A 27,403-nucleotide genomic window follows, 5' to 3' on the forward strand; every position below is an offset into this window, starting at 1 on the left:
TTTGTATCTGAGGCATATTTTGGAGATGATTGCATTATTAGTTAGATGAGCAAATTTTTAAGCTGCATGCTGTCCCCCATTCCTCCAACTAAACAGAAAGCCTCTCTGCAGCTCTAGCACAGTCCCTTGGCTATACCACGTGCTTAAAAGTCGATGACTGATTATTACTTTGGCATAATTATAACACCTTATGTTTTCGTGATGCTTTTCAAGTGTTCAAAGCACTTCTAAGTTTTTTCTTATTTGACCCTCACAATACCAAGTTAGGTACTCTTGGCAGGGTATCTGCATTTTGCAATTGAAGAAAAAAAAATCTCAAAGAGATTAAGTGGCTTTACTAAGGCCATCTGGCTGACGTGGGACGGGGTGAGATCTGGCACTAAGTCCATTCTTCTTCCCTTTTATGCTATGGTGCTTACTGCAGCCCGACTTCTCCTAGGACATGTTTTAATCATATGCCTCATCACACTGTCTGCTAAATGACACTATCAATAGCAGAAATGTTGTGTATGCAAAACAATTTAGATATTGCACTTTTAAATGCTCACTCAGCCTGAACAGGGTAATTACATAATGACTTAGGAAATCCAGCCATTTAAAAAACTTACTATAATGGCAAAATTATCCGTGATGCTAAGCAAAAGAATCAAGTCCACTGTTTTGCTTAGCTTTCTACTTAGCTGCAAGTAGAGTTTTTAGAGATTCTACCCTCATTCATTCAACAAATATTTATTGAGTGCCAAGTACATGCCAATCACTTTTTCAGCACTGAGGATACAGCAGTGGACAAAAGAAAGTCTGTGTTCTCAGAGCTTACACTCTAGTGGAGGGAGACGGACAACAAACAAATGAATACACACCCTGTGCAAGCTATGAAGGAAGTGGAGCTTTTAAATGGGCTGGTTAGAGAAGGTCTTTCTGATAAGAAGACATCTGAGCAGGAACGTAAAACAATTTAGGAAGTGAGCCATATTGGAGAAACAGCCCTAAGCAGATGGAATAACAGGTAGAAAGACCCCAGGGCAGGAGAGAAAATTGTCACTCTGAAAAGTGTAGAAGAGAAAGTAACTCATCTCCAAATCATCCAGAGGAGCCACCAAAGCTACACTTTTCCCCAAGATTACAGAATTAGTGTGACTAGTCTTATATTTATGTGATTGCTTTTATTTAAAATCATATTTCTGAGGCCCTCTGGGTGGCTCAGTTAAGTGTCTACTTAGGCTCAGGTCATGATCTCACAGTTCGTGAGTTCGAGCCCTGCATCAGGCTCTGTGCTGACAGCTCAGAGCCTGGAGCCTGTTTCAGATTCTGTGTCTCCCTCTCTCTCTGTTCCTCCTCCACTCACATTCTGTCTCTCTGTCTCTTTCTCAAAAATAAACATTGAAAAAAATGTTTAAAATAAAAAGATAACATTTCTATTAAGTAGTAAAACCTACTTTGCCTCTATCACTTAAACAATATCAAATATCATTTTAAATATTTTTATTATTTTTAAGTGATCTCTATACCCAAGATGGGGCTTGAACTCCCAACCCCAAGATCAAGAGTCACATGTTCTATCAACTGAGCCAGCCAGGAGCCCCCAATATCAAATATTTTTTTTTAAAGAAAATACTGAACATTTTATTTCTTCATTTATTTTTACTTTCATATCTTTGCCATGTAGACACTGTCTTTAGTCTTTATATGTATATATGTTATAACATATATATATAATATATATATATATATATATATAAATTTAATTTTTACCTAAAGGACTAAAGCTACATGGCATAGGGACCTTGAAAGATTCAGTTGACCAGGGAAAACAATCAGAGGAGTTGCACTTTTAGCTGGGCATTTGATGAGCTGAACTGTACTTTGTATTATAGAAACCACACTTCTTTCTCAGAAGGTTTATTTACTTTCCTCATATATTTTTCTCTATGCTAAGGAAATATCCAGGATATTTAATGTGTTTGTGTTGCTGATCTCACAGTCTAATGCCCTTCAAGCCCAAAACTCAGTGACTTAAAACAGCAGCCATGTTATTTATTACCTTATGGTTCTATGGGTTGATTGAACTCAACTGAGCAGTTCTGCTGGTCCTGCTCAGTGTTTTTTGGGCAGTTGTATCACATGGTAGGGGAGGTTATAGTTATCTAGAAGCTTGTCAGTGAGGCAGGAATGACTGAGTCTTTCTCCTTCCCCCAAATAGTGTTGGGCTTCTCCTCTCTATCTGGGCTTTCCACATGGCTACTTGGGCTTCTTCACAGCATGGCAGCTAAGTTCCAAGAAGGAAAATAGAAGCTGTTATTCCTTTTAAAGGCTAGGCCCAGAATTCACACAGCATCATTTCTACTTAATTCTTTTAGTTAACAGGGTCATAGTCAGTGCAGATTCAAGAGTAGCATGGAAGTGGATGTATCTCAATAGATCCATCTTGGGAGATCAGTCACAGCACCTTCTCATCCTGCATCATTGTTAAGTGTGTTTACTTTTATTACATAACCAAATAGAAAGTCTATGACACATTCTGGTAAAAAGTGTTATGAAAACACAGAAAAAGAAATGACCAACACTTTCTGGTGGGGAAAAGAACAACCTTTAAGGAAAGGAGATTTCAAGCTAAATCTTGAATAATGAAAGGTCTCCATGGGTGGCTCAGGTAGTGCAGGTTAGGCAGAGGAAATAGCATGTGTGAAGTTGCTGAGGCATGAAGGAGCCAGTGGTATTTGGGGAACACAGGACTTTGGGAGCATATGAGGGAGTGGAGGAGATGGTGGAAAAACCTAAAGAAGAAAGCTGGGGTTTGATCAGGAAAGTATAGGTTTCAAAGACACTTCTATCAAGGCAGGACAATCCAGAGGCTTAGAGATCACCTCCACTAGCTGAGAGAAAAGCCAGATCCTCCTTTAGGTAAAGTTAATTCCTCATCATACACCATCCTACCTGTATTTTGGAGTACATATCGAGAGTATAGGCTTTAGTTTGCCTGGGTTGGCCTGCCCCATGTGGTTGCAATGATGTTAACTTTTTTCTTTTTTTTTTAATTTTCTTTTTTCTTTTTAAAAATTTATATCCAAGTTAGTTAGCATATAGTGAAACAATGATTTCAGGAGTATATTCTTTAATGCCCCTTACCCATTTAGCCCATCCCCCCTCCCACAACCCCTCCATCAACCTTCAGTTTGTTCTCCATATTTGAGTCTCTTCTGTTTTGTCCCCCTCCCTGTTTTTATATTATTTTTGTTTCCCTTCCCTTAAGTTCATCTGTTTTGTCTCTTAAAGTCCTCATATGAGTCATATGATTTTTGAGTCATATGATTTTTGTCTTTCTCTGACTAATTTCACTTGGCATAATACCCTCCAGTTCCATCCACGTAGTTGAAAATGGCAAGATTTCATTCTTTTTGATTGCCAAGTAATACTCCATTGTGTGTGTGTGTGTGTGTGTGTGTGTGTGTGTGTATATATATATATATATATATATATATATATATATACATACCACATTTTCTTTATCCATTCATCCATCGGTGGACATTTGGGCTCTTTCCATACTTTGGCTATTGTTGATAGTGCTGCTATAAACATGGGGGTGCATGTGTCCCTTCGAAACAGCACACCTGTATCCCATAGATAAATGCCTAGTGGTGTAATTGCGGGGTCGTAAGGTAGTTCTATTTTTAGTTTTTTGAGGAACTTCCATACTGTTTTCCACAGTGGCTGCACCAGCTTGCATTCCCAGATGCTAATTTTTTAAAAATGTTTATTTATTCATTTTGAGAGAGAGACAGAAGGACAATCCCAAACAGGCTCCATGCTGTCAGTGTGGAGCCCGATGTGGGGCTCTATCTCATGAACTGTGAGATCATGACCTGAGCCAAAATCAAGAGTTGGATGCCCAACTGAATGAGCCACCCAAGCACCCCACTATGATGCAAATTTATGAATATTCTCATTCTCCTTTTCTGGGTACATGGTGGGATCGTGCACACTTAACCTCTTTGAAGATATGTATGGCCTTATGACTTGCCTTAGTTGAAGAAGTGTAAGTAGAAATGATGAGCAAACAGAAGCTTTAGAAGTAAATGAGGGATTGTACTTGCTTTGGGAGCACATATACTAAAATTTGAACGATACAGAGAAGATTAGCATGGTTCCTGCACAAGGATGACACACAAATTTTTGAAGTGTTCCATATTTTTAAGAACTTATAAAACTCAATGCCTAAAAACCAAATAATCCAATTAAAAAATGGATAGAGGACATGAACAGACATATCTCCAAAGAAGACATCCAGATGGCTAACAGACAAAAGAAAAGATGCTCAACATCACTCATCATCAGAGAAACACAAATCAAAACTACAATGAGATATCACCTTACACCTGTCAGAATGGCTAAAATCAAGAACAAAAGAAACAACAGGTGTTGGCAAGGATGTGGAGAAAAAGGAAACCTTAGGAACTGGGAATGCAACGTGGTGCAGCTGCTGTGGAAAACAGTATGGAGGTTCCTCCAAAAATTAAAAATTGAACTACCTTACAATCCAGCAATTACACTACTGTGTATTTGCCAAATACAGGAACAGTAATTCAAAGGGATACATGCACACCTATGTTTATAGCAGCATTATTTACAATAGCTAAGGAACAGAAGCAGCCAAAGTGTCCATCAACTGATGAACGGATAAAGATGTGATAGATAAACAGATAGATAGAATGGATATATATATACATATTAGAATGGATAAAAATGTGAGATATATATATATATATTATACAGAATGGATATATATTATATAGAATGATATAGATATATAGATATATAGAATGGATATATATATAGAATGGATATATATAAAGGTTCTATTCAGCCATAAAAAAGAATGAAATCTTGTCATTTGCAACAACACGAATGGATTTAGAGAATATAATGCTAAGCAAAATAAGTCAGTCAGAGAAAGACAAATACTATATTATTTCATATGTGGAGTTTACAACAAAAAACAAACAAGCAAAAGGGAAAAAATGAGAGCAAAAGCAAGAAATAAACTCTAAACTATAGAGAATAATCTGATGGTAATCAGAGGGAAGGGCATGGAGAGGTGGGTTAAAGAGGTAACGGATATTGGGGCACCTGGGTGGCTCAGGTGAGTTAAGCATCCAACTCTTGATTTCAGCTCAGGTCATGATCTCATGGTTTGTGAGCTCGAGCCCCAAACTGAGCTCTGCACTGACAGTGTGGAGCCTGCTTGGGGTACTCTCTCTCTCCTTCTCTTCCCCTCCCCTGCTCTCTCTCCCTCTTTCTCTCTCTCTCTCAATAACTAAGTTAAATAAACTTTAAAAAAAAGAGAAGTGATGAGGATTAAGGAGAACGCTTGTCATGAGCACAGGGTGATGTATGCAATTGTCGAATTACTATATTTTAAACCTGAAGCTAATATAACACTGTATATTAACTAATTGGAATTAAAATCATTTTTTTTTATTTTAAAAAGAAGTCATTGAGAGATTCATCACATGTTCTCTCCCCCACCTCAGGGACTGTGGAAACACAGCCCCACTTTGCTAGGGCTGCCATAACAAAGAACCACAGACCAAGTAGTTTACACAGCAGAAATTTGTTTCCCCACAGTTCCAGGAGCTGGAAGTCCAAAATCAAGGTGTCAGCAGGATCAGTTTCCTCTAAGGCCTTTGTCCTTGGCTTTTGTACATGGCTGTCTTCTCCCTGTGTCTTCATGTGGTCTTCCCTTTGTGAATTTCTGTGTCCTTTTCTTCTTAGGACATCAGTCAGATTGGATTAGGGTCCATGCTAATGACCTCATTTTAACTTATTTATCTCTTTAAAGACCCTATCTCCAAATACAGTTACATTCTGAGGTACAGAAGAGAGGACTTCAACATATGAATTGGGGGGACAGGATACAACTTAGCCCATAACAGACATGACAAACCTTTATAGTAGAACAGTATGTGCTACATGGTGAATGCTCAATAGATTCAACTATTATATGCTATCATTATCTTTTAAATACACGGATAAGAAAATGTATTCAAGATACAGTGTTACATGAAGAAAGAACACGTTTGATATTATCCCTATTTATTTAATTAGTTAATAAGTAAACAAACAAATGATATTGTGCTCTTAAAGAAAACTTAATCTAAAACATATGCCAATCTAAAAAGGCTATATACTGTATGGTTTCAATTATATGACACTCTGGAAAAGGCAAAACTATGCAGACATTAAAAAGATCAGTCTTTGTCAGACATTGTGGGAAGGGGAGGGATGAATAGATGGAGTACAAAGGATTTCTAGGATTTTAGAGCAGTAAAACTATTCTGTATGATGTTATAATGGTGGATACATGTCATCATACATTTGTTGAAATCCATAAAATGTACAACACCAAGAACCTTAATGTAAACAAGGACTTGTTGATAATGATGCATCAATGTGGATTCACTGATTTTTAGACTATATTTTGTACACTATATTTGCAGTGTAACAAGTGTATCACTCTGGTGGAAGCTATTGACAGTGGGAGGGGTTTTGCTTGTTGGGGAGCAGGGGGACCTATGGGAAATCTCTGTACTTTCTGCTCAATTTTGCTATGAATCTAAAATTGCTACTAAAAATAAAGTTTGTTAAAAATTTTTAATACAAAAAAAAGCTGAATTGTTAATGATGATGAGGTGAGGGTGGGGGTGGGGTTAAAGGACAAATTATGGGGGTACCTGGGTGGCTCAATCAGTTGAGAGTCTGACTCTTGATTTCGGCTCAGGTCATGATCTCACAGTTTGTGGGTTCAAACCCTGTGTGGGGCTCTGCACTGGCAGTGCACCTGCTTGGGAGTCTCTCTCTCTCTCTCTCTGTCTCTGTCTCTGTCTCTCTCTCTGTCTCTGCCTCTCTCTCTCTCTCTCTCTCTCTCTATGCCCCTCCCACACATTCTTTCTCTCTTTCTATCTCTCTCTCAAAATAAATAAATAAACTTAAAAAAAGACAAATTATGAGGATTTTTCTGTCACACATTTTGGTGATTGAGTTCCTTAAATTTTTTGTGTCTATAAGTTTACAATCAGAAACAAATATATAAGAAAGCAAAAGTAAAAGGATGGCCAACTCCTCTAGGATGAATAATAAAAAACAAAGATGGCAGAATCCACACCCCACATTTCTGTCTCACGAGGCCTAGTACACAGCTGTTGCTCAATAGAATTTGGCAAAATCTTCAACTGCTCATTAATAGTCTCAGCCAGCATACCACCTCTAAGAGATTCTCTAGGGAGAAGGCCCCATCTTCTCAGAAGCAACCATTGCCCTTTTGCCAGTGACTCCTGGCTGGGACTGATTACTCCAAAGGACAGAACAGGGACTTGGGAGGAGCAAAGACCACTATGGGTATGTGAAGAGGTGTTCAGATATCCACAGAAATGGTCCCCAGAGGAGGGCCAAGCCATCAGATCCAGAACTGGCAGGGCAGGGACTTCTGTAGGGGCATTTAGAGACCATTGGGCATGATGAGACTTTTTGAGCCAATATAGTAAACAGCAAACCTATTGGGCCTTTTTCCCTCTCGCTAGCTATATTTTTTGTAAAACATGATAGAAGCTATACTTGGACTTGGGGTCTGGTTTCTAATTCCAGTTTTACTGCTTATTGCCTCTGTGCCCTTGAGAAACTGTAGAGGCTTTTTCACTATAATTTCCTAAGGAGTCCCTGGCATAATGTCAGTACTCAGCTGATTAATGGATTAAGGTATGTCTGCAAGAAGTGAACAGCACTAGGGTGAACTTGAGGGATTTCTAGGTAGGGAGTAAGGGTGTAGGAAGCAGAAGAAAGGCAGGGCAAGGCTTCCATGCCCTCTGGAGCCCTTAGTTCTGTTTTCTAATATCTACAAATGTGGAATCTAATCTAACAATACAAATTTTCAAGTATTCCCAAGGAGAATAAATGAATTTCCCAAGGGGGATAAAATAGATTCCTGAGGTGCCAAGTAAAGGAAGATCTGGAAGAGTCCTAGTGGTCCTGGAGGTGGCAGGGTAGAGATCTGTTACACTGGGACAGGCCTGAATGGCTAAAAGCTTGGGTTTTTATGACCATTTGGATGTGGGAGATGAGGCCTAGGTGTATTCAACTTCTTGAATAGAAGTTCTCCCTGATAGCTATAGTGACTCTTAGAAAAGCATCTCTGGCCAACAATAGAAGTAACTTTTGGCCACCTCTGAATGACCCAGGCAGGTGCTGATTTTCATAGCATTTCCCCAAGCCAAATGTAGCTTTGATTGATTAATCCAAGAATGGATGTAAATCTCATGTCCACCTCCACAATTTAAAACTTTCTTCTAGTAATCACTCAAGTGTTAGAGTCAGGCATACCAGCATTGTTCAGAATGGTAAAACATTGGGAATACAAAAATATCCATTATTAGAGAACTGGTTAAGTATGCTGTAACGTGCCAGTTACTTATTGCCACACAATTCCAGATTCATATTTATTGCCTGCTCTGAAAAAATGGATCTGGGCCCATTAAATAGTTTTTCTTTGCCAACACAAGATGTTACACTCAGTCAACAGAGGGTGATGGAAGGCCACTAAAAGAAAAAGAGCTTTTTTCTTCCTAGTTCTCCAGTAGATTGTCACCAGGCTCAGGCAGAATATGCTTTTTCTCTACTGCCTAACTCCAAGTGGTATTTTCTCTACTGTCTGCTAGGCTTCTGTTTTTAACAGCTCTCAACAGGCTGGATAGCCAGAAGCCCAGAGTGCATGTGCCTGTAGCTCAACACCGGTAGCTGCTCATGGTACCCTCTCCTCTGTCCCTTGTGTGCACATACCAGGGCCTGTGGGACTTCCATATAATGAGCCAGCCACCTGAATTTTCTTCCATGCAGTGTCCTGGAGACTCCCCACCCCAAGCTACACGTAGAAGTATGCTCCATTCCTGCAAAGCAGGACCTCCCCAGCTTCTGGTCCCAGCATTGCCAACAGTGGCACCTGTCTCCCTCTGTGCACTTCCTCCCCCATAAGCCTTCACTCTTCTGAGCTCTGGAGTGCTATTTCTGCTTTCCCAGTGATTATGCACCATCCTGGCCTGACAAAGCAGCAAACTTCTCCACCATCCAGTGGACTCAAAACACACCTTCCTTAATGAAGTCTGAACTCCTTTCCAACTTTGTCCTTTCTTGGGTACCCTCCATTAGCCCTAAAGTACCCTTTAGAATTCCTTTTCATTCTTCTTCTTTTTTTAAATTATAGATGACAATGTTACAGTGGTTTCTGGTGTATAACATAGTGATTCAACAAGTCTAGACATCGTGCTGTGCTCATCACAGCTGCCACCAGCTGTACCAGCTATCACCATACAACACTATTAAAATACCATTGACTATATTCCCTATGCTGTGCCTTTTACCCCTATGACTTATTCATTCCATAACTGGAAACCTTTATCTCCTCCTCCCCTTCACCCAATTTCCCCATTCCCCCACCCACCTCCCCTCTAGCAACCATCAGCTTGTTCTCTGTATTATGGGTCTCTTTCTGCTTTTTGTTTATTCATTTGTTTTGTTTTTAGATTCCACATATAAGTCAAATCATATGGTATTTGTCTTTCTTTGACTTATTTCACCTAGCATAATACCTTGTAGGTCCATCCATGTTTTGCAAATGGCAAGATATCATTCTTTTGTACTTTCTTAGTAGTTACTGTCCTATCTCTTGTTAATAATTCTCTATATTAACTCTCCCATTGAAATTACTGTGTGTTCTTGTCTTCTGTTTGAACCCAGACTGATATATAAAGCATTATCACACAACAGAATATTTTGTGTCCATTAAAATGATGATGTAGATCTATTTATTGACATAGAACAGTGTCTATGACATTGCTGAGTGAAAAAATCAGATATGTAAAATTATATGTGTATATACACATGAAGAAAACTAGAAGAACGTTAGAAAATGTCAGTAGGTGATGAGATTTTATGTTTTACTGTCTTAGTTTTATTTTCTTAGTTTACTAGTTTTACTGTTCTTAGTTTTACTTTCTTTCCATGAGTATGTATAATTTCACCCAAAGCAATAAAGATAAGTCCTCCCAACCCTCAAAAAACCCTGGTGATATTCCCTGGGTCTTTCGGTTCTGGCACCAAATCCAATGTGTGCATTGCAGGGAGGGGGTCCCACACAGCACCTAGTAATTCTCCAGATGTCAACAGGGTGTCTGAGAATTCAACTCAATTCTCTTTTTTAAAATATTTTTTCCAGGGGTGCCTGGGTGGCTCTGTCGGTTAAGCGGCCAACTTCAGCTCAGGTCATGATCTCTCAGTCCATGAGCTCGAGCCCCGTGTTGGGCTCTGTGTTGATAGCTCGGAGCCTGGAGCCTGCTTCTGTTTCTGTGTCTCCCTCTCTCTCTGCACCCCCATTTGCGCTCTGTCTCTCTCTGCCTCTCAAAAATGAATAAATGTTAAAAAAATTTTTTTAAATAAATAAATAAAATAAAATATTTTTTCCAGTTTTTAAAAAATGTTTATTTTTGAGAGAGAGAGGGAGGGAAAGAGCGTGAATGCATGAGTGAGTGGAGGAGGGGCAGAGAAAGAAGGAGACAGAGGATCCAAAGCAGGCTCTGCACTGACAGCTACAAGCCTGACATGAGGCTCAAACTCATGAACAGTGGGATCATGACCTGAGCCAAAGTGGGATGCTCAACCAACTGAGCCACTCAGGTGCCCCTCAACTCAATTCTGACACTATCCAGAGACAGTGTCAGATTCCACAGGTTCAGTCCTATAGGACTGTTATCTACTTCAGATGCCAATCACAAGTGCTGGTTGTTACCTATACTTCTGACTAACTGGCTATAAATCAGAGGTGCCCTAGGAGCTCCCTCCTCAGGTTCAATTAATTTGCTGAAGCAGCTCACAGAACTCAGGGAAACATGTTACTTACTAGATTTCTGGTTTATTATAAAAGGATACAACTCAGGAACAGCCAGGTTAGAGATGTGTAGGGCAAGGTATGGGTAAAGAGCACAGAGTTTCCAAGCAATCTCTAGGCATGCCACTCTCCCCAAATCTCCACATGTTCATCAACTTGGAGGCTCTCTGAATTCCATCCTTTTGAGTTTTTATGGAGGCTTCATTACATACACATGATTGATTAAATCATTGACCATTGGTGATAGATTCAACTTCTAGTGGCAGTGCAAGGTCCAACCCTCTAATCACATGGTTGGCTCCTTTGGCAACTAACCATGAAACCAAATTCTGAGGGTTTAGGGAGCTGTGAGCCAGGAATTGTGAACAAAGACCAAATATATATGCAAAATATATTTTGGTGGTCTGAATGACCAAATACATATTTTTATAAAGCACAGTATTCACTGGGTGACACTCCTGGGTTTAAAAGGTAAAGTCCAAAATCCTTATTATGGCTTATGCAGTAATTCAAGGTTTGGCCCATCCTTATTGGTATAGCCCATAGTCTGACATTCTACACAGAAATTCTAGTTAATCTAAAGCTCAATCATTCATCAAAACTGGTCTAAAATTTCCTCCTCTTTGGAACCTTTCCCAATTCATTCCCCTTAACCTTGTGGTAAGGTGTTAAGTTCATCAAAGGATATGTGGTAGGGACTTTTCAGTGGAAGAGGTGGCCTGAGCCCCTCCTGGTGCAGGGCCTCTGTCCTCTTTGGGGGAGAGGGAGAGTAGGCTCTTTCTTATTAGGTGCTTCCATGCCAGGCTGAGCACCTCAAACATACCAGCTGCTAGATAAGGCTAAACTATGTCAGTGACAAAGGACAGCCAGGTTTCCATCAGATGATACTGACAGATCCAATTGCTGGCTTTGTATTTTTACTTTAGCTCAGTGCTTCTCAAATTTTATTGTGCATAGACATCTTTTAGGGATTTTGTAAAGTGCAGATTCTGATTCAGTAGCTCTGAGATAGGCCTGAGATTGTTCACTTATTATTTTAATATTTATTTTAGAGAGGGAGTGGCGGGGGGGAAGGGCAGAGAGAAGAGGACAGAGATCCAAAGCAGGCTTCCCTCTGACAACAGAGAGCCCAATGTGGGGCTCAAACTCACAACCTGTGAGATCATGACCTGAGCCGAAGTTGGGTGCCACTCAGGTGCCCCAGGTTGTGCATTTCTAACAACCTCCCAAGTGCTGTGCAGGTGCTTATCCACAGACCATTCTTAGAGAGTGAAGTGTTAGCTCATTTTTAAATACATTTCTGAAATATAATCTCAACAGAAAGGCAGTCCTATTTCAACATCTTAGTCCACTCAAACTTAGCATGGACACAATATAGCCTTCATCCCACAAAATTATTTTGGGGGGGGGGCGTCTAAATAAACCGTTTCCCCCACTAGTGCCTCTCTGGGCACTCCCTCATATAATTTCTATTAGTGATATAATTATGGGTCTCCATTCAGCTCCTCTTTAGGACTTATGTACACACAATATCTGCCCTCTGCTCATATAGCTTTTTATTATTTTTTTTATTTTTTTAATGTTTATTTTTGAGAGAGAGAGAGAAACAGAGTGTGAGCAGGGAAGGGCAAAGAGAGAGGGAGACAGAATCTGAAGCAGGCTCCAGGCTCCAAGCTGTCAGCCCAGAGCCCAACGCAGAGCTCGAATGTACCAACTGTGAGATCATGACCTGAACCAAAGTCAGACGCTTAACTGACTGAGCCACCAAGGCACCCCTCAGCTTTTTAAAAAGAGAAACCATGGGGCAGCTAGGTGGCTCAGTCCGCTGAACTTCTGACTTCGGCTCAGATGATCTCAAGGTTCGTGAGGTTGAGCAGCTCATTGAACTCATTGCTGTCAACGAGAGCCCGCTTCAGATCTTCTGTCCGCCTCTCTCTCTGCCCCTCCCCCGCTCACATTCTCTCTCTCTCTCTCTCTCTCTCTCTCTCTCCTCTCTCTCTCAAAAAACAAATAAAAAATTTTTAAAAAAGGAGCGAGAAACCATATCCTGCTCACACATCAGCTTTGGCTCACTACTTAGCAGGAAAGCATAATGGTTAGGAGAGCCAGACTGCCTGCGTTCCTGTGCGCACTCTGTTACTTACCGAGGCACTCTTCTTACTATATCATGGGGACAGTAGAAGCATCCACCTCTTCAGGTGGTTGTAAGGATTAAATGAACAGAGTTGGAATGATGGCTAGCACCTAGTAAGCACTATATAAAATTTGGCTATGATTATTAGCAAATGGAATATTCGCTATAGAATATTTTATTCTATAGAATAGAATAATGATTCTTTCAGAAACAGTATAACATCCATTTGATCACGTAACATGTATTAATTAATTTTCACACATTAATTAATTTGTTGCATTTTTAACACACGCAAAGTTATTTACCAGGAGCACATGCATACAAGCAAGAAACTAATTCATTCACACAATAAATATTTCCTGAATGAAGGGCACCTCTCCAGGCACTGAAGATGCGACCAGAGAGAAGGGGCCAGAAAGAAGGGAAAGAAGGGATTCAGAAAGGAGTTAGGTACACTTTCTGGTCTTAAGGAGGAGAAATAAGAAGAAAGAATTATAATGGGGGCACAAGAATCCAGTGCTACAAGAGGCATATCAATAACATGTTCACGCTAATCATCACTGATGGGGGATTCCGAGTTTCCTGCCCAGCACCTATTCCTATATGCAAGTATTGGAAACCTTATTTTCCTTGGGGAACCACCCCCGTCCACACAGTCCCAGGGTTCAGGGGGCTGACTGTAATCAGACTCCAGGTTGGCCTTGCGACCCTAGCCTGACTGATCAGAGAATTAAATGCCCTTCACTATAGCAACTGGTTCAAAGGTGTACAAATGACCAAAGACAGGCCAGTGATTTAATTCTAAGATTCCTCATGAATAAATGTGGAACTAAAAAGTTCTAAATTCCAAATTATTTTATTTAGCTTTAATTAAAGCTATGACCAAGATCAAGATTTTAATAGTAGGAACATAGAATAAAATTCTGTTCTATTTGCACTGTGGTCTGAGGATACAAACAGGGTTAGGCAGTAACATCTTGTCATAAGAGGAAAAGCTGGAGAGGCACCTGAGTAGCTCAGTCGGTTAAGCATCTGACTCTTGATTTCAACTCAGGTCAGGATCTCACGGCTTTGTGAGCTCAAGCCCCAACTCTAGCTCTGTGCTGACAGTACAGAGCCTACTTGGGATTCTCTCTCTCTCCTTCCCCCACTCGGGCTGTCTGTTTCTCTCAAAATAAATAAACTTAAAGAAAAAAAAAGGAAAAGTGGCGCCTGGGTGTCTCAGTCGGTTGAGTGTCCAACTTCGGCTCAGGTCATGATCTCGCGGTTTGTGGGTTCAAGCCCCACACCAGGCTCTGTGCTGACAGCTCAGAACCTGGAGCCTGCTTCAGATTCTGTGTCTCCCTCTCTTGCTCTCTGTCCCTTCCCCACTCATGCTCTGTCTGTCTCTCTCTCAAAAGTAAATAAACATTTTTGTAAAAAAAGGAAAAAACTGGAAAGAACTTCAGTGATACTAAGAATACAAATATTGTAAGGTGGGTACAGGTCCTTTCTGGATTTAAAATATTCTGTGTCTGGTCATCATAATGTATTTTGGCTTGGCAAAATTTTCTCTTGTCACATCCTGATGTCAATGGTTTATGGTTCTATAACCCCTAACTTTGAGACTACATACTTGCTTTATTCATTTTCTGTGGGACACTGAATTTAAATTCACTTATCAATCTTGTAACAACTAAACCAGGAACTATAACTTTATTAATCTTATCACAATTGACTCAACTGGCATAAAACATTTGAGATCCTCTTAGAATTAGGAAAAATAGTTTGTTTTTACATATATGATACAAGGAAGTAGAAACAATTGTAAAATAATATAATACCGTTTTACCTTTTTCAATTTACTTCTCTGATTTTCTTTTCCCATCAACCATACGTGGAACATAGGACTGATTATAATCATCCTAATTTCATAGAGAAGAAAAGATAGGCAAAGGGATGGCAGCAACCCAGTGGCAAAACAGAGTATATAGACTGCAGCTCTTTGGTGATTCACAAAAACGCAAACCCTTTGCATCCTGACTGGCCCCTGTGCCTTGGCCCTCTCTTAGGCATTTTTCCCTGCATATAACTAAAAGTAATACAGCTAAAGGGACACCTAGGTGGCTCAGTCAGTTAAGCATCCAACTTCAGCTCAGGTCATGATCTCACAGCTCGGGAGTTCGAGCCCCGTGTCGAGCTCTGTGCTGACAGCTCAGAGACTGGAGCCTGCTTCTGAGTCTCCCTCTCTCTCTGCCCCTCCCCCACTCATGCTTTGTCTCTCTCTGTCTCAAAAATAAATAAACATGATAAAAAAAATTTTTTTAAGTAATACAACTACATGTTTTTAAACTCTGGACTGATCTTCCTGAGAATTTCAAGTCAATCTGGAAGATTTTAGTGAATTTTATTTTACTATTCCTAATGGAATTTGTATATTAAGTAACTCAAGGTAATTAGCAATTTGTATGTAGTTAAATTGCATGCATTTCCACTGGTGCCAATAAATAACTGCTATGGAAGGGCTAATGATATTATTCAGCATCCACACCCCACTGCTTTTTTGGTATGCTTTATTTTCTAAGTTATATGGCCGTGTGTGAGTGAGTGAGTGAGTGTGTGTGTGTGTGTGTGTGTGTGTTCTGTTTGATATTATAATTACTAAAGATAGTTTTTATACCTTGGATTATTAGAAATATTAGTCTAAGGGTACCTGGGTGGCTCAGTCGGATAAGCGTCCAACTCTTGGTTTCAGCTCAGGTCATGATCTCACGGTTTTGTGGGTTTGAGCCACACATCAGACTCTGCACTGGCAATGCAGAGCCTGCTTGGGATTCTCTGTCTCCCCCTCTCTCTACCCCTCCCCACTGTCTCTGTCTCTCTCAAATAAATAAATAAACTTAAAAAAATAAAAAATAAAGTCTGTTAAATTGACCACATTAAACACAACGTTGCAAATAACTCATGCTCATGTGATAAGAGTTGTTATTTTAGGAACGCATTTAAGGATGCAATCTTCCAGCAGAAAAATTGTCAGGAAAAAATGTGATGCTACTTAATAAGTTTCCATCAGTAAATTCTACAGTAATTAATAGCCCCAAAGGAAACCCACGGCCAGCTAACACCAGCTAGAAGCTACTCATCTCTATTTCATTGGTTTTAAAGGTGTTCTTAATCCTAAAGTAATCAGGATTGGTTGACTTATAACTGTTTTAGGCAGTTATGATTTTGGAAATTAGAATGCAGTGCTCCCAGAGCATGCCTTAAGAAACTGTTGTGATTGGTGATGTTGGAAAGGAAATAGGAGGGCAATGGGGGAGTAAGCTGTCTCCAAATGTCTAGTAAGATGACAAGCCCGGGGTGCCTGGGTGGCTCAGTTGGTTGAGCATCCAACTTCAGCTTGTGGGATCAAACAGCTTGTGGGTTCGAGCCCCATGTCGGGCTCTCTGCTGACAGCTCAGAGCCTGCAGCCTGCTTCCAATTCTGTGTCTCCACCCTCTCTGCCCTTCCCCTGCTCGTGCTCTGTCTCTCTCTGCCCCTTCCCTGCTTGTGCTCTGTTTCTCTCTTTCTCTCAAAAATAAATAAACATTAAAAAAATTTAGAGGATGACAGGTCCTCTCTCAAGTGGTAATGGTCCCTTGTTGTTGCTTGGTGATGGGCAGCTTAAAGTTGCCGGAGACATCTGGTTTGAAGCAGTGCTTCTCAAAATATGGTCTCTGGTACATGTGGTAATTCTGGTGCATAAAGAATCTTTGGAAATTTCATTCCTCTCATAATAATGAGGGCTCATTATGACTCTACCTAGTCTTAAGTGTGATTCAAAATGATGATAATAATAATGTTGATAATGACTTTCACTGAGGACTTACTTTGTGCCAGGCATGGTGCTCAACACTTCATATGCATTATCTGACCCAGTTTTCACAATAACCCTCAGAAATAGGTATCATTATTTTTTCCATTTTACAGGTGAGAAAACTGAGGCACAGAAATAAGGAACAGGTCCAAGGTCACAAAATTAATTAGTGGCAGAGCCAGGATTCAAATCATGATAGAACTCCAAAATATATGCTTTAAATATTGTGGTAGAATCACATAAAATTTACTATTGTAGTCTTTTTTTTTTTTTGTACATCAGAGATACATTTATTCATGCCACAAAAGAAATAACACATCTGCAGGTGCACAGCGATACTCCATGTTCCCATCTAACAGCTGGCTGAAATTTACAGCCAGACTGATGTCCCATCTGATGTGTACTCCAGGTAAAGCTGGTTAATGATGAACATGAACAGGTGCCGGACTCAAAGCTTTCCCAGCTTTACTTCTTTTATCAGCACAACTGATTTTATAAACAATGAAGCCCATCAATCCCCTTCCTACCTAAATCTCCTGGTTAGCTTGGACAGTTAGGGCCTCATGGGGACCTAAACATTTTTAACAAGGATTTGAGGCATCTCAGTGCAGGACCCCTGTCTCAGGCTGCCCCAATCCTCATAGCCAAAAACTCGGAAAGGTGTGCTATTGTAGCCATTTTAAAGTGTACAATTCAGTGGTATTTACTACATTCACATTTGGTACAACTAACACCACTATAAATTCCAGAAAAATTTCCTCACCCCAAAAGGCAACTTCATGCACCTTAAATGGTCGCTCCTCATCTCCTTTCCCCCCTACCCCTGGCAACCACTAATCTGATTTCTGTCTCTATGGATTTGCCTATACTGGACATTTTATATAAAGGGGCATACAATGTGTGGCCTTTTGTATCTGGCCATAATGTTTCAACATTCATTTATATTGTAGCATGTATAAGTACCTCATTCCCTTTTATACACAAATATTAATCCATTGTACCACATTTTGTTTATCCATTCATCCACTGATGTATATTTGGGCTGTTTCCACCTTTGAATATTGCAAGCAGTACTGCCACGAACACTCATGTACAAGTTTTTGTTTGAACACCTGCTATCAATTCTTTTGGGTAAAAAGAATAGGCTTTTGATCATAAACCTCTGCTGACTCCAAAAAGGAGATGACTGAATATCTTAAAATATTCATTCAGCAAATATTTACTGAGAACCTACCACACAACTACCCAGAATATGAAGCACTGGGCATGTAAACTGCAACGAATAAGAAAGCAATGAATGACAGGCATCATCCCTATCCTCCTCAGGAATGACAGAAAATTAAATGAGTAAAACACAAACCTGGCAGCAGTCATGCTGGTGATGACTCACCTGAGCAAGAAGCTCTAAGGTGATGCTTTTGAATCAAGACAAATAAAACTAAGAGCAGATTAAACAATAATGTTATTTATCCTCTTATATAATAAATCTGAGGTAGGGAGTCTTCCCAGTGGGATAAATCAGCACCAAGGAATTAGGTTTTCTCTACCCTTCTGCTCTGCCATTCTCATAGCTGCAATAAGGAACAGCAACTCTAGGCATTATGTCTTCCTCACATAACAAAGAGCAGAGAACAGAGGTGGGAAATAACAGATCCCTTCTCAATCCCTTTTTAGATATAAGAAAAATGTTCCCAGGAATCTTCCATAATAGTTCCCCTCAGGGAAGATTTGCACCAGGAGCTTATTCCTACACCAATCATTGGCAAGGGAATGGAATTAGAGTGCATGATTAGGATTAAGCAAGTTTGAGGCTGATAAACCCAGCTTCCCCTGGGGCATACAGCCACCTGATGTCCTAACAAAATACAGGTTCTGGGAAAATGTAAGAGGAAAAGGAAGGAGTGGGATAGACAGACAGGTGCCAGGCAAAACTTCCTGGAGGACTGTCCAGTTCAGAGTCCTCTGAGTTCCAGTTCTCAACTGAAAGAAAAAAAGGTGGGGGGGGGGGGTGCCGGGGTGGCTCAGTCGGTTGAGTTCGAGCCCCGCATTGGGTTCTGTGCTGACAGCTCAGAGCCTGGAGCCTGCTTGGGATTCTGTGTCTCCCTCTCTCTGCCCCTCCCCTGCTCATGCTCTGTCTCTCTCTGTCTCAAAAATAAATAAAAACATTAAAAAATTTTTTAAAAACCCTCAATATGTCCAAAACTAACTCATGATTCCCATCAAAATGGTCTCCTCCAGTGTTCTATCTCTTTGGAATGTACCACCATTCCAGCTGCACAAGCCAGAAATAGGAGTCATCATACCCTCTTCATTTCCCTCAACACCCATATCTAACGCATCACCAGGTCCTGTTGATACAACCTCCCAAACAGCTCTTGAATCAATGAGTCTCTTCACCTCCACTCAACCATTCTAATTCAAGTCACTGTCATCACCAACTCTTTTCTGGAGTTCTGCAACAATCTTTTGCTTCGTTTCCTTACATCTATTTGGACCTGCCTCCAACCTAGTCCTTCACAGTGCAACTAGAGTAGCCTTTTCAAATACATGCTTAGGCTTAAAATTTGCTTCCTATTGCTCCTAGGGAAGAAAAAAAAAAAAAAAAGCTGTCCCTCAGCTCTTTGCAATCCAGTTACAATGGTATCCTCTGAGTTTCAATGGGTTGTACTCCATCCCACCTCAAGACATCTTCACGTGTGGTTGCTCCTGCCCCTGTCATCCTTGGTAGTATGTCAGTTTAACCGTCACTTCCCAGGGAAAGCCTTTCCAGGCCTCCTAATTAGGTCAGGTCTCTGCTACTGGCGCGTAGAAAAGTCTGTCCCTTCCTTTACCGCACTCTTCTGTCTCTAGACTAAGATCCGCAAAAACACGGAGCTAGTATCTCTTACAACATAATGCCTGGCACATAGTAAGTGTTCAATATGTAGTTGAATGGCTAGATGAACATATGAACTTCAAAGATGAGTGGCCTATAACCAATGTGTATCCAGCGCCAGAGAGAATACAAATAATGGCCGTGACCCACCCGCACAGCTGGGCCGCCCGGACTACAAGACTCGTTGCTCCTCCCAGTAGCTCCGCCCCTGTGCCCCGCCCCTCTCTGCTGAGTCGGGGGGAGGGGCATAGAGGTCGCGTGACGTGACAGCCTCCGGCCGCTGATTGGGCTTCCAGACGCGCCGACTAGGAAAGGGGGCGTGTCTGCGTGTGCTGATTGGCTGTCGGGCGGTGGCTGGGCGGGCAGCGGCGGCGGCGGCGCGGGGGCGGGGGCGGGCGCGGGGAGGGCCGGGACCGGGCAGGGCTGGGAGGGCGGTAGCAGCGGGCGGGATGGGTCCTCGCCGCCGGTTTTGCTGAGACTCGCTCGCGTGGGCTGCCAGCGGCGGGCCCGCAGTGGCCGCGGCGGCATGAAGGGCGCTCTGGGGAGCCCCGTGGCCGCGGCCGCCGCAGGCGCCGCGATGCAGGAGAGTTTCGGCTGCGTCGTGGCCAACCGCTTCCACCAGCTGCTGGACGACGAGTCGGACCCGTTCGACATCCTGCGCGAGGCCGAGCACCGGCGCCAGCAGCAGCTGCAGCGCAAGAGGCGCGACGAAGCAGCGGCGGCAGCCGGGGCCGGCAACCGCGGCGGCAGGAGTCCGGCCGGGGCCTCGGGCCACAGACCTGGCGCGGGCGGCGGCCGGAGGGAGTCCCAGAAGGAGCGCAAGAGCCTCCCGGCCCCTGGCGCGCAGCAGCCGGACAGCCCCGGGGGCGGCCCGCTGCCACCCGGTACGCGCGCCCCGCCGGGCACCTGGGCACCCCCGGGTAGGCGCAGTGGGCGGGAGGGGAAGGAGAATGGGGTCACGGAGGTCACCCCTCCTCTGCCGTCCCTCGACCCTCACTGTGAGACCGGGGTCAGAGGGTCTTGATCCAGAAAGGGAAGGGGCTCCTGGGAAGACGGGTTAAGTTGAGGGTCCTTGTGGCGGAGGAAGGTAGGAAAAGAGAACGGGAGGGGGTGTCACGCCCCTTCTGGCCTTTTCCAGCCCCTTGGGCGGGGGACGGCGTGCTGGCTTGGAATAGGGGTCTCAGAATCCCAGAACTGAGCGATTACAAGTTGGGCAAAGTTGAGGGATAATGTTGGGGTAGTGTTTGTCGGGATAACTAGGGTCGCTACCCCGGGCGCTCAAATCTAGAGCTAGCAGGGACGGTCTCCATCCTCCAGCCCAACCTCTGCAAAATTCGGGTCGGGAGGTCAGAAGAGAAGCGTGGTGGGGAAGGAGGGAGGGTGAGCAAGGAGGGCGCACCCGGCCTCTGGGGGTGGTGGCGAGAGCCCAGGGTGTGTGAGGAATCGTGGGGATGAGGGGCTCGGGCCTCTGTGATGGAGCGAAGGCCTGGGTGACCGCGGGGGCGGGCTGTGACGTCAGGGCCGCGAGCCGAATGCGGCGGGGGCGGACGCGGGGTCCCCGGCTCCTGCCAGGCTCCGTGCTTTCACCCCATCCTCGTACACCCCATCCCCTTACTGTAGCTTCCAGCAGTCAGCCGGCATCATTTTTCAATACAGCATGTTGTGTCGTTGGGACGTGTAACTTGTCATTAAGTCAGCCTGCTTTAAGAAAAGCGTTTTTTAACCTTTAACCCTTTTAAACAAGAATATTCAAAGTTCCCCACAACCTATTTAGCCAGGTACCACTGTCCGCATCCAGCGAGGGAGGGTACCTAAGAGTCGTTAATCACCTGAACTGCATCAGTTCATAGTCTGTAAGACTCCACCTGTATTTCCTCTGTTTTCCTAAAATAAAGCAGTGGTCCTAAGGTTTGCTTAAAAAGAGTGTTAAGATTAAGATGTGTCATTCGACCACTTGAGCCAGTGTTTGGCATTGTATTCAACTGGGCTTTGCTGGCTTGTTCCTTGCTTGATGACAGTTGTGCATCCCAGCCCTGAGATTACAACTCTGATTTAAGTGTTGGGTCTTTGACTCGTGCAGCTAGGTAATGTTTGCTCTACTTTTGTCTGTGAAAACTTCAGTCCAGCAATATCCCCTGAGAAATAGAAAATCAAGTCACTATAATAAAGATATTGAAAATTATTTTCAATGCTTTTGGATATTTTAAGACCCCATGCTAGTAGGCCAGCACATTTATGAGCCTATTTAAACAGTGAATGAGACGTGAGATATATTGTACGTTTTGTGTTCTGATTTTTCTCATAAATCTATTTAGATACAGTAATGAAAGAATTGACTAAGGCTAAGCTTTTCCTCTCCCTTTTCTTTTTAACAGATGAAAATAATGTATTTTATCCTTTAAAGTAGTGTGAAACTGCAGTTAGTGCTGTTAATATACTGCTTTTTAACCTTTTTAATATTAAAAATCATGAATTTTTATCTTATAACAAAAATTTATAAAATTTTTGTAAATTTTGAACAATTCTGAAATGTATGAAGTAAAGCAAAAATCTATTTTTATTACTGGTTAACACCTTGTATTTATGTACAAACAGAGCTATTTCTTTTTTTCTAAATTTAAATGATATGTAAACTGAGTTGCAGCCTGCTTGTTTCACTTAGCATTGTAATCTAGTGGGTTTATAACTTTTTTCTGTCAATTGTTCATAGTCCAGATGACCTGGGTTTTGAGATCTATATTAAAGATTCTTAGTTAATTTTGTAGGTAGGATGGAAATTTTGTCATCCTGGTTCTTTTTCAGGTAAATGTTATTTCAGGAGCAAACAGCTCATTAATTTCCATTTATGTAGTTAGTACTAAATTTATAGAGAGCTACTCTCTCAAGGTTTTGTAGCCCTAATTAATATGGACTGTACCTTTCTAACATTCAAAATTTTCAATTTAGTTAGAATATTATAAATGAATGCTCAGTGTAGAGAAGAATCAAAGTCAAAACATGTTTGACATATAATGGAAATATTTTTGGATGTGAATGTGGAAATCACAAGATTTTCCCATGGAAACAGAGGTTTTTAATGCCCTTCAATATTTAACCCTTGGGTGAGCCTTGTTTTATAAACTCGTTACTGAAATCTACAGAGACTGTTTTCAGCTTTGCTTTTCCTAGCCTTTCAGAACTATTGTCTTTGAGTGAAAGCTCAACTTTGTTTTGTAGGAAATCTTACTGTAAATTTTATTGTATTCTGCCCCTTCATATGGGCTTGGGTTTAGATCAGTGATCAGACAGCATGTGCCAGCGTTTTATTGGAAAGGGCTAGAGAAATTCAGTGTTTGCATTATCCACTTGGAGCTGCTGACCCAGCACAGAAAAACAAACTAGGTTCAGTTGCAATCTTGATCGCTTAGCACTAAATTGTGGGGGGAAAACTGGACCCCTTTTATCTTTGGGTTTTGGGGAGACAGATGTTTGCAGTGTATTCATAATTATTCTAATAAATATCCAGTTACATTTAATGGTATTTTTAATGTTTGTTTTGAGAGAGAGAGTGCACACATGTGTGTGCACATGAGCAGGAGAAGAGCAGAGAGAGAGGGAGAGAAAATCCTAAGCAGGTTCCCTGCTGTCAGTGCAGAGCCCCAAGTATGGCTCGATCTCATGAACCATGATAGCATGACCTGAGACCAGATCAAGAGTTGGACACTTAACCAGCTGAGCCACCCAGGTGCCCCTATATAATTTTTAAAATTTTATTTTTTAAGTTTGTACACCAAAACTTTGGAAGAAGTTTTAATATAAAGTATGCAGTAAATGTCATTTTAAGTTTTGAATGGTGAACTCCAAATTTAATACAATATAAAAAAAAAAAAAAAAAACAACAACCTTGAGGAAGCAAAGAGGTAGGATAAGCTCCTAAGTAATTTTGTAGCGGAGTGGAGATACTAAAGGTTTTTTTTTTTAATTTTTAACGTTTATTTATTTTTGAGAGAGAGAGAGCGTGAGCAGGGGAGGGGCAGGGGGAGAGGGAGACACAGAATCCAAAGCAGGCTCCAGGCTCTGAGCTGTCAGCACAGAACCTGATGCGGAGCATGAACCCACAAACCATGAGATCATGACCTGAGCCGAAGTCAGACACTTAACTGACTGAGCCACCCAGGTGCCCCAGGTTTTATTTAAAGATAGGTTATAAATAGGAAATTTGAAGCTGTATTAAAATAATGTTTTTGCATTGAAGGAAAAGTATTGTCACTATTGACATATCAGCTGATTGCTGTTATGTCATACTCTATTACAATTTTCAACTTGTTAGATAATAAACTTCCAAAATAACATTTTCTACCTCACATTCCAAATTTGATCTCTATTACCTGCCCTCATTTGGCATTGCATACTTCCGGGACAAGTGTCACTCTGTTTTGTTTCTGCAAGAGAAACAATGATCTATTATCAGAAAGATAACATCTTTCCCATTTCCCAAACACGTCACAAGCTCAGATTGTAACATCAGTACAGGATGCAAATCCGATTTAAGGGACATTAACTTAAGACTGAACTTAGATTTATTGTGGAACTTTTCACATTGAAAAAATACTTTATGTTAACAAGTAATAAATTGCACAATTTTATGTTTGTGGTGTCACAGACTTGACTTCTGCTTTAAAATGGAATCAGTAAGATACTGGAACTATGTTACTATGTACATGTGCCCAGTACAAAGTTCAGATAGAAGCTATTCAGTAGGAAGACAGAAAAATATGTGTAAACATATATTCCTTAAGAGTTACATATATCTGTCTAAGAGAGGAATCCAGGACTTTAAAAATTATTCATTACTTCAAATACATTTAATATTTTGATGGCTCAGTTGGTTAAGCATCCAACTTTGGCTCAGATCATGATCTCATGGGCCCCTACATCGCATTTAGGCTCTCTGCAGTCAGCGCAAAGCCCACTTCAGATCCTCTGTTTCCCACCCCACCCCCACCCCTTCCTTGCTCATGCGTGCTCTCTCTGTCTCTCAAAAATAAACATTAAAAAAAATTTTTGATAGTCATACAACCAATGTGAAGGGTATAAATTATACCAAGGAAAATCGAAGCTACTGTAATAAAAATGGTACATCATGTTTGAGATGGAGAGCTTTTAAATATCTTTTTTTTTAAGAAAAATAAGATGCATTTTTAGAAGATGATTTAAGAAGTGACAAAATTCCTTACAACGTACTTACCAAGTGTTAGCTGCTTTCAGACATAGACTCTGCTTAAAATTTTTAAAGCATCAAAACTAGAGAGGAGTAGGGGTGCCTGGGTGGCGTAGTCGGTTAAGCGTCCGACTTCAGCCAGGTCACGATCTCGCGGTCCGGGAGTTCGAGCCCCGCGTCGGGCTCTGGGCTGATGGCTCAGAGCCTGGAGCCTGTTTCCGATTCTGTGTCTCCCTCTCTCTCTGCCCCTCCCCCGTTCATGCTCTGTCTCTCTCTGTCCCCAAAATAAATAAACGTTGGAAAAAAAAAATTAAAAAAAAAAACTAGAGAGGAGTAAAGTGAGAGAGAGGCCTGGAGTGGCCCTGGCTGGGTGCTGGCCTTTCTGTGAACGAGAGATGCCCCCTTCCAGTGCTGTCCCTTGGATCAGTTGGTAGATAGCAGTTTGGCCTCATATTGAAAAGTATGATCATAAATGTATAAATTCCATCAAAGATCAAGAGAGCAGGAAAATCTGTTTTCAAACAAAAAAAGATAACAGCAGTACAGAACTGTATTTAGAAACGAAAACCTTAGTAGCCAATGATAAACCATAGTTTATCTGAAAGTACAATCTGACATACAGGGCATTTATCCTTTAATATTCTGTATGGAGTGTAGCTACCATGTTTTAATAAAACTGCTGTTGACAACTGTAGTTAATTTAGCAAATGTGTGTATCCATAGCTGTCACAGTCATTGTGAGTTACCTGTAATTATAGGTTGGTTGGTGTAGTTTATCTTATATTTTCTAGGACAGAAGGGAAAGAAAACCTAAGTATCTTAAAAGTTTTATGAGGAAGTGCAGTTGACCCTTGAGCAACCAGGGGGTTAGGTTGAAACCAGGTTTCAAGCCGTGCAGTTGAAAATCCACATATAACTTTGAACTTCCCAAAAACTTAACTACTAGTAGCCTACTATTGACTGGAAGCCTTACCAGTAATAGTCAATTAACATTTATTTTGTATATGTAGTATATATTCGTAGGGCAGATAAGCTAGAGAAGAGAAAACGTTATTAAAATTATAAGGAAGAGAAAATACATTTACACTTCTGTACTGCATCTGAAAAATTCTGTAAGTGGGCCCATGCACTTCAAACCTGTGTTGTTCAAGGGTCGATGGTAGTTGACTGTGGGCTACGATGATATCCATAACTTTTTTCTTCTCTGAACGTTTCCAAACTTCCTGGATTTTCCTATGATGTTGACTTCTAGAAAAGTGGAATATAAAACTCCCTGTAGGTGTGCTTTCATGGACCTGGTGTCCCAGCTGTCCCTTCTGATTTGGCAGGCCAGAAGCGAGCTCCTAGAAGAGGGGAGCAGCAGGGATGGAATGACAGCCGGGGGACGGAGGTGACACTTGACAGAGCAGAGCGGAGATCCTACAGGGAATATCGACCCTATGAGAGCGAGAGACAGGCAGACTTTACATCTGAGAAGTTCACGGATGAAAAGTACGTACTGCAGACCTTGGTCAAGAGGGTGGGGGGAACCAGGAGGGTTTTACTAGAACTGTTAACCTTTGCAACCTTGGCAGTCACTTTAGGTGACACAGGAAGGATCTTCCATTTATTTCTTGGGTGACCTTAAGTCTTGGTTCAGGAAATGATGTAAGGTGAAAAATGAGTTATTTATTGGTAACTACACAAAGCACTCTTGTAAAGAAAAAAACTACACAGGAGTCTGTTAAACTGGTTAAATTTTCTTTTGCAGTTGAAGCTAAGCATAATTATGGTTTTGATTTAACATTACTAATTTAGATTACTAACAAATTTAAACAAGTTCCTAGCCCCATGGTTAGGTCACTTGGCTATCATGATGAGATTTTCAGAAAAACTGATACAGTGTATAAAACCAATTTATGGCTGCCATACCTTCTTCTAGAAAGTGCTCTGATCTGGAAGGTAGTTTTGGGCTGGTGCAGCCTGACACCGCTCCTGACCACCCGTGCCTGCCTGTACACACGTAGCGGTTCTTTGTGTCTTATGCTTGGCCCTAACAAGACAGATGCTTACTGCCTAAAGTTTGTGTTAAATTATTCAACCTTCATAGCATTGAGTTTAGATTAAACTGAAACAACTTGTGAATCACATTTAAAGGAAAATAGGTTAAAAAAAAAAGGCTAAAGGAGACTAGAATAGTGTACGTTGACACTATTAGCCGTCAACAGTTTAATGTCAAGGGAGCCGTTATTCCCAAAGTATTCCAAGTTCTTGACTATTGATTCCATTTAGGATCCTGGCTACAAGTTTTAACCAAAGGACATGTAAAAACTATGTTCATTAAAACACCACCTCATTAAAACACCACCCCTTCCCCCAAAAGACCTCCAGAAGTCCAGCAAAGAGTAGCTCAGTCTGAGAAGGCTGAGCAGCTGGTGGGCATACTCCCA

General features: G+C 41.4%; 1 protein-coding gene, 1 non-coding gene and 1 pseudogene across 3 annotated transcripts in view; 2 read left to right on the forward strand and 1 right to left on the reverse strand.

Moving 5' to 3' along the window:
- Nucleotides 1-4,086: 4,086 nt before the first annotated feature.
- Nucleotides 4,087-4,193, forward strand: LOC124505504 (U6 spliceosomal RNA). Its single transcript, XR_006960669.1, has one exon. It is a non-coding gene; the product is annotated as a U6 spliceosomal RNA (small nuclear RNA).
- Nucleotides 4,194-17,318: 13,125 nt separating this feature from the next.
- LOC124524211 (ATP synthase subunit ATP5MJ, mitochondrial-like) lies at nt 17,319-17,500 on the reverse strand (annotated as a pseudogene).
- Nucleotides 17,501-20,300: 2,800 nt separating this feature from the next.
- The window catches only part of HABP4 (hyaluronan binding protein 4), a 40,797-nt gene continuing 33,694 nt past the window's right edge, over nt 20,301-27,403 (forward strand). The window contains exons 1-2 of one of the 2 annotated variants that reach the window (XM_047103144.1): nt 20,301-20,694; nt 26,303-26,465. In XM_047103144.1, the coding sequence (XP_046959100.1) occupies nt 20,301-20,694; nt 26,303-26,465 (557 nt within the window). The remainder of the gene's footprint in view (nt 20,695-26,302; nt 26,466-27,403) is intronic. The other variant, XM_047103151.1, reaches the window with a different exon arrangement.

This window comes from Lynx rufus, unplaced genomic scaffold, assembly GCF_022079265.1.
Source record: "Lynx rufus isolate CCGP_SWC_20201006 ecotype Redwood Valley unplaced genomic scaffold, mLynRuf1.p SCAF_10, whole genome shotgun sequence".
Taxonomy (NCBI): domain Eukaryota; kingdom Metazoa; phylum Chordata; class Mammalia; order Carnivora; family Felidae; genus Lynx; species Lynx rufus.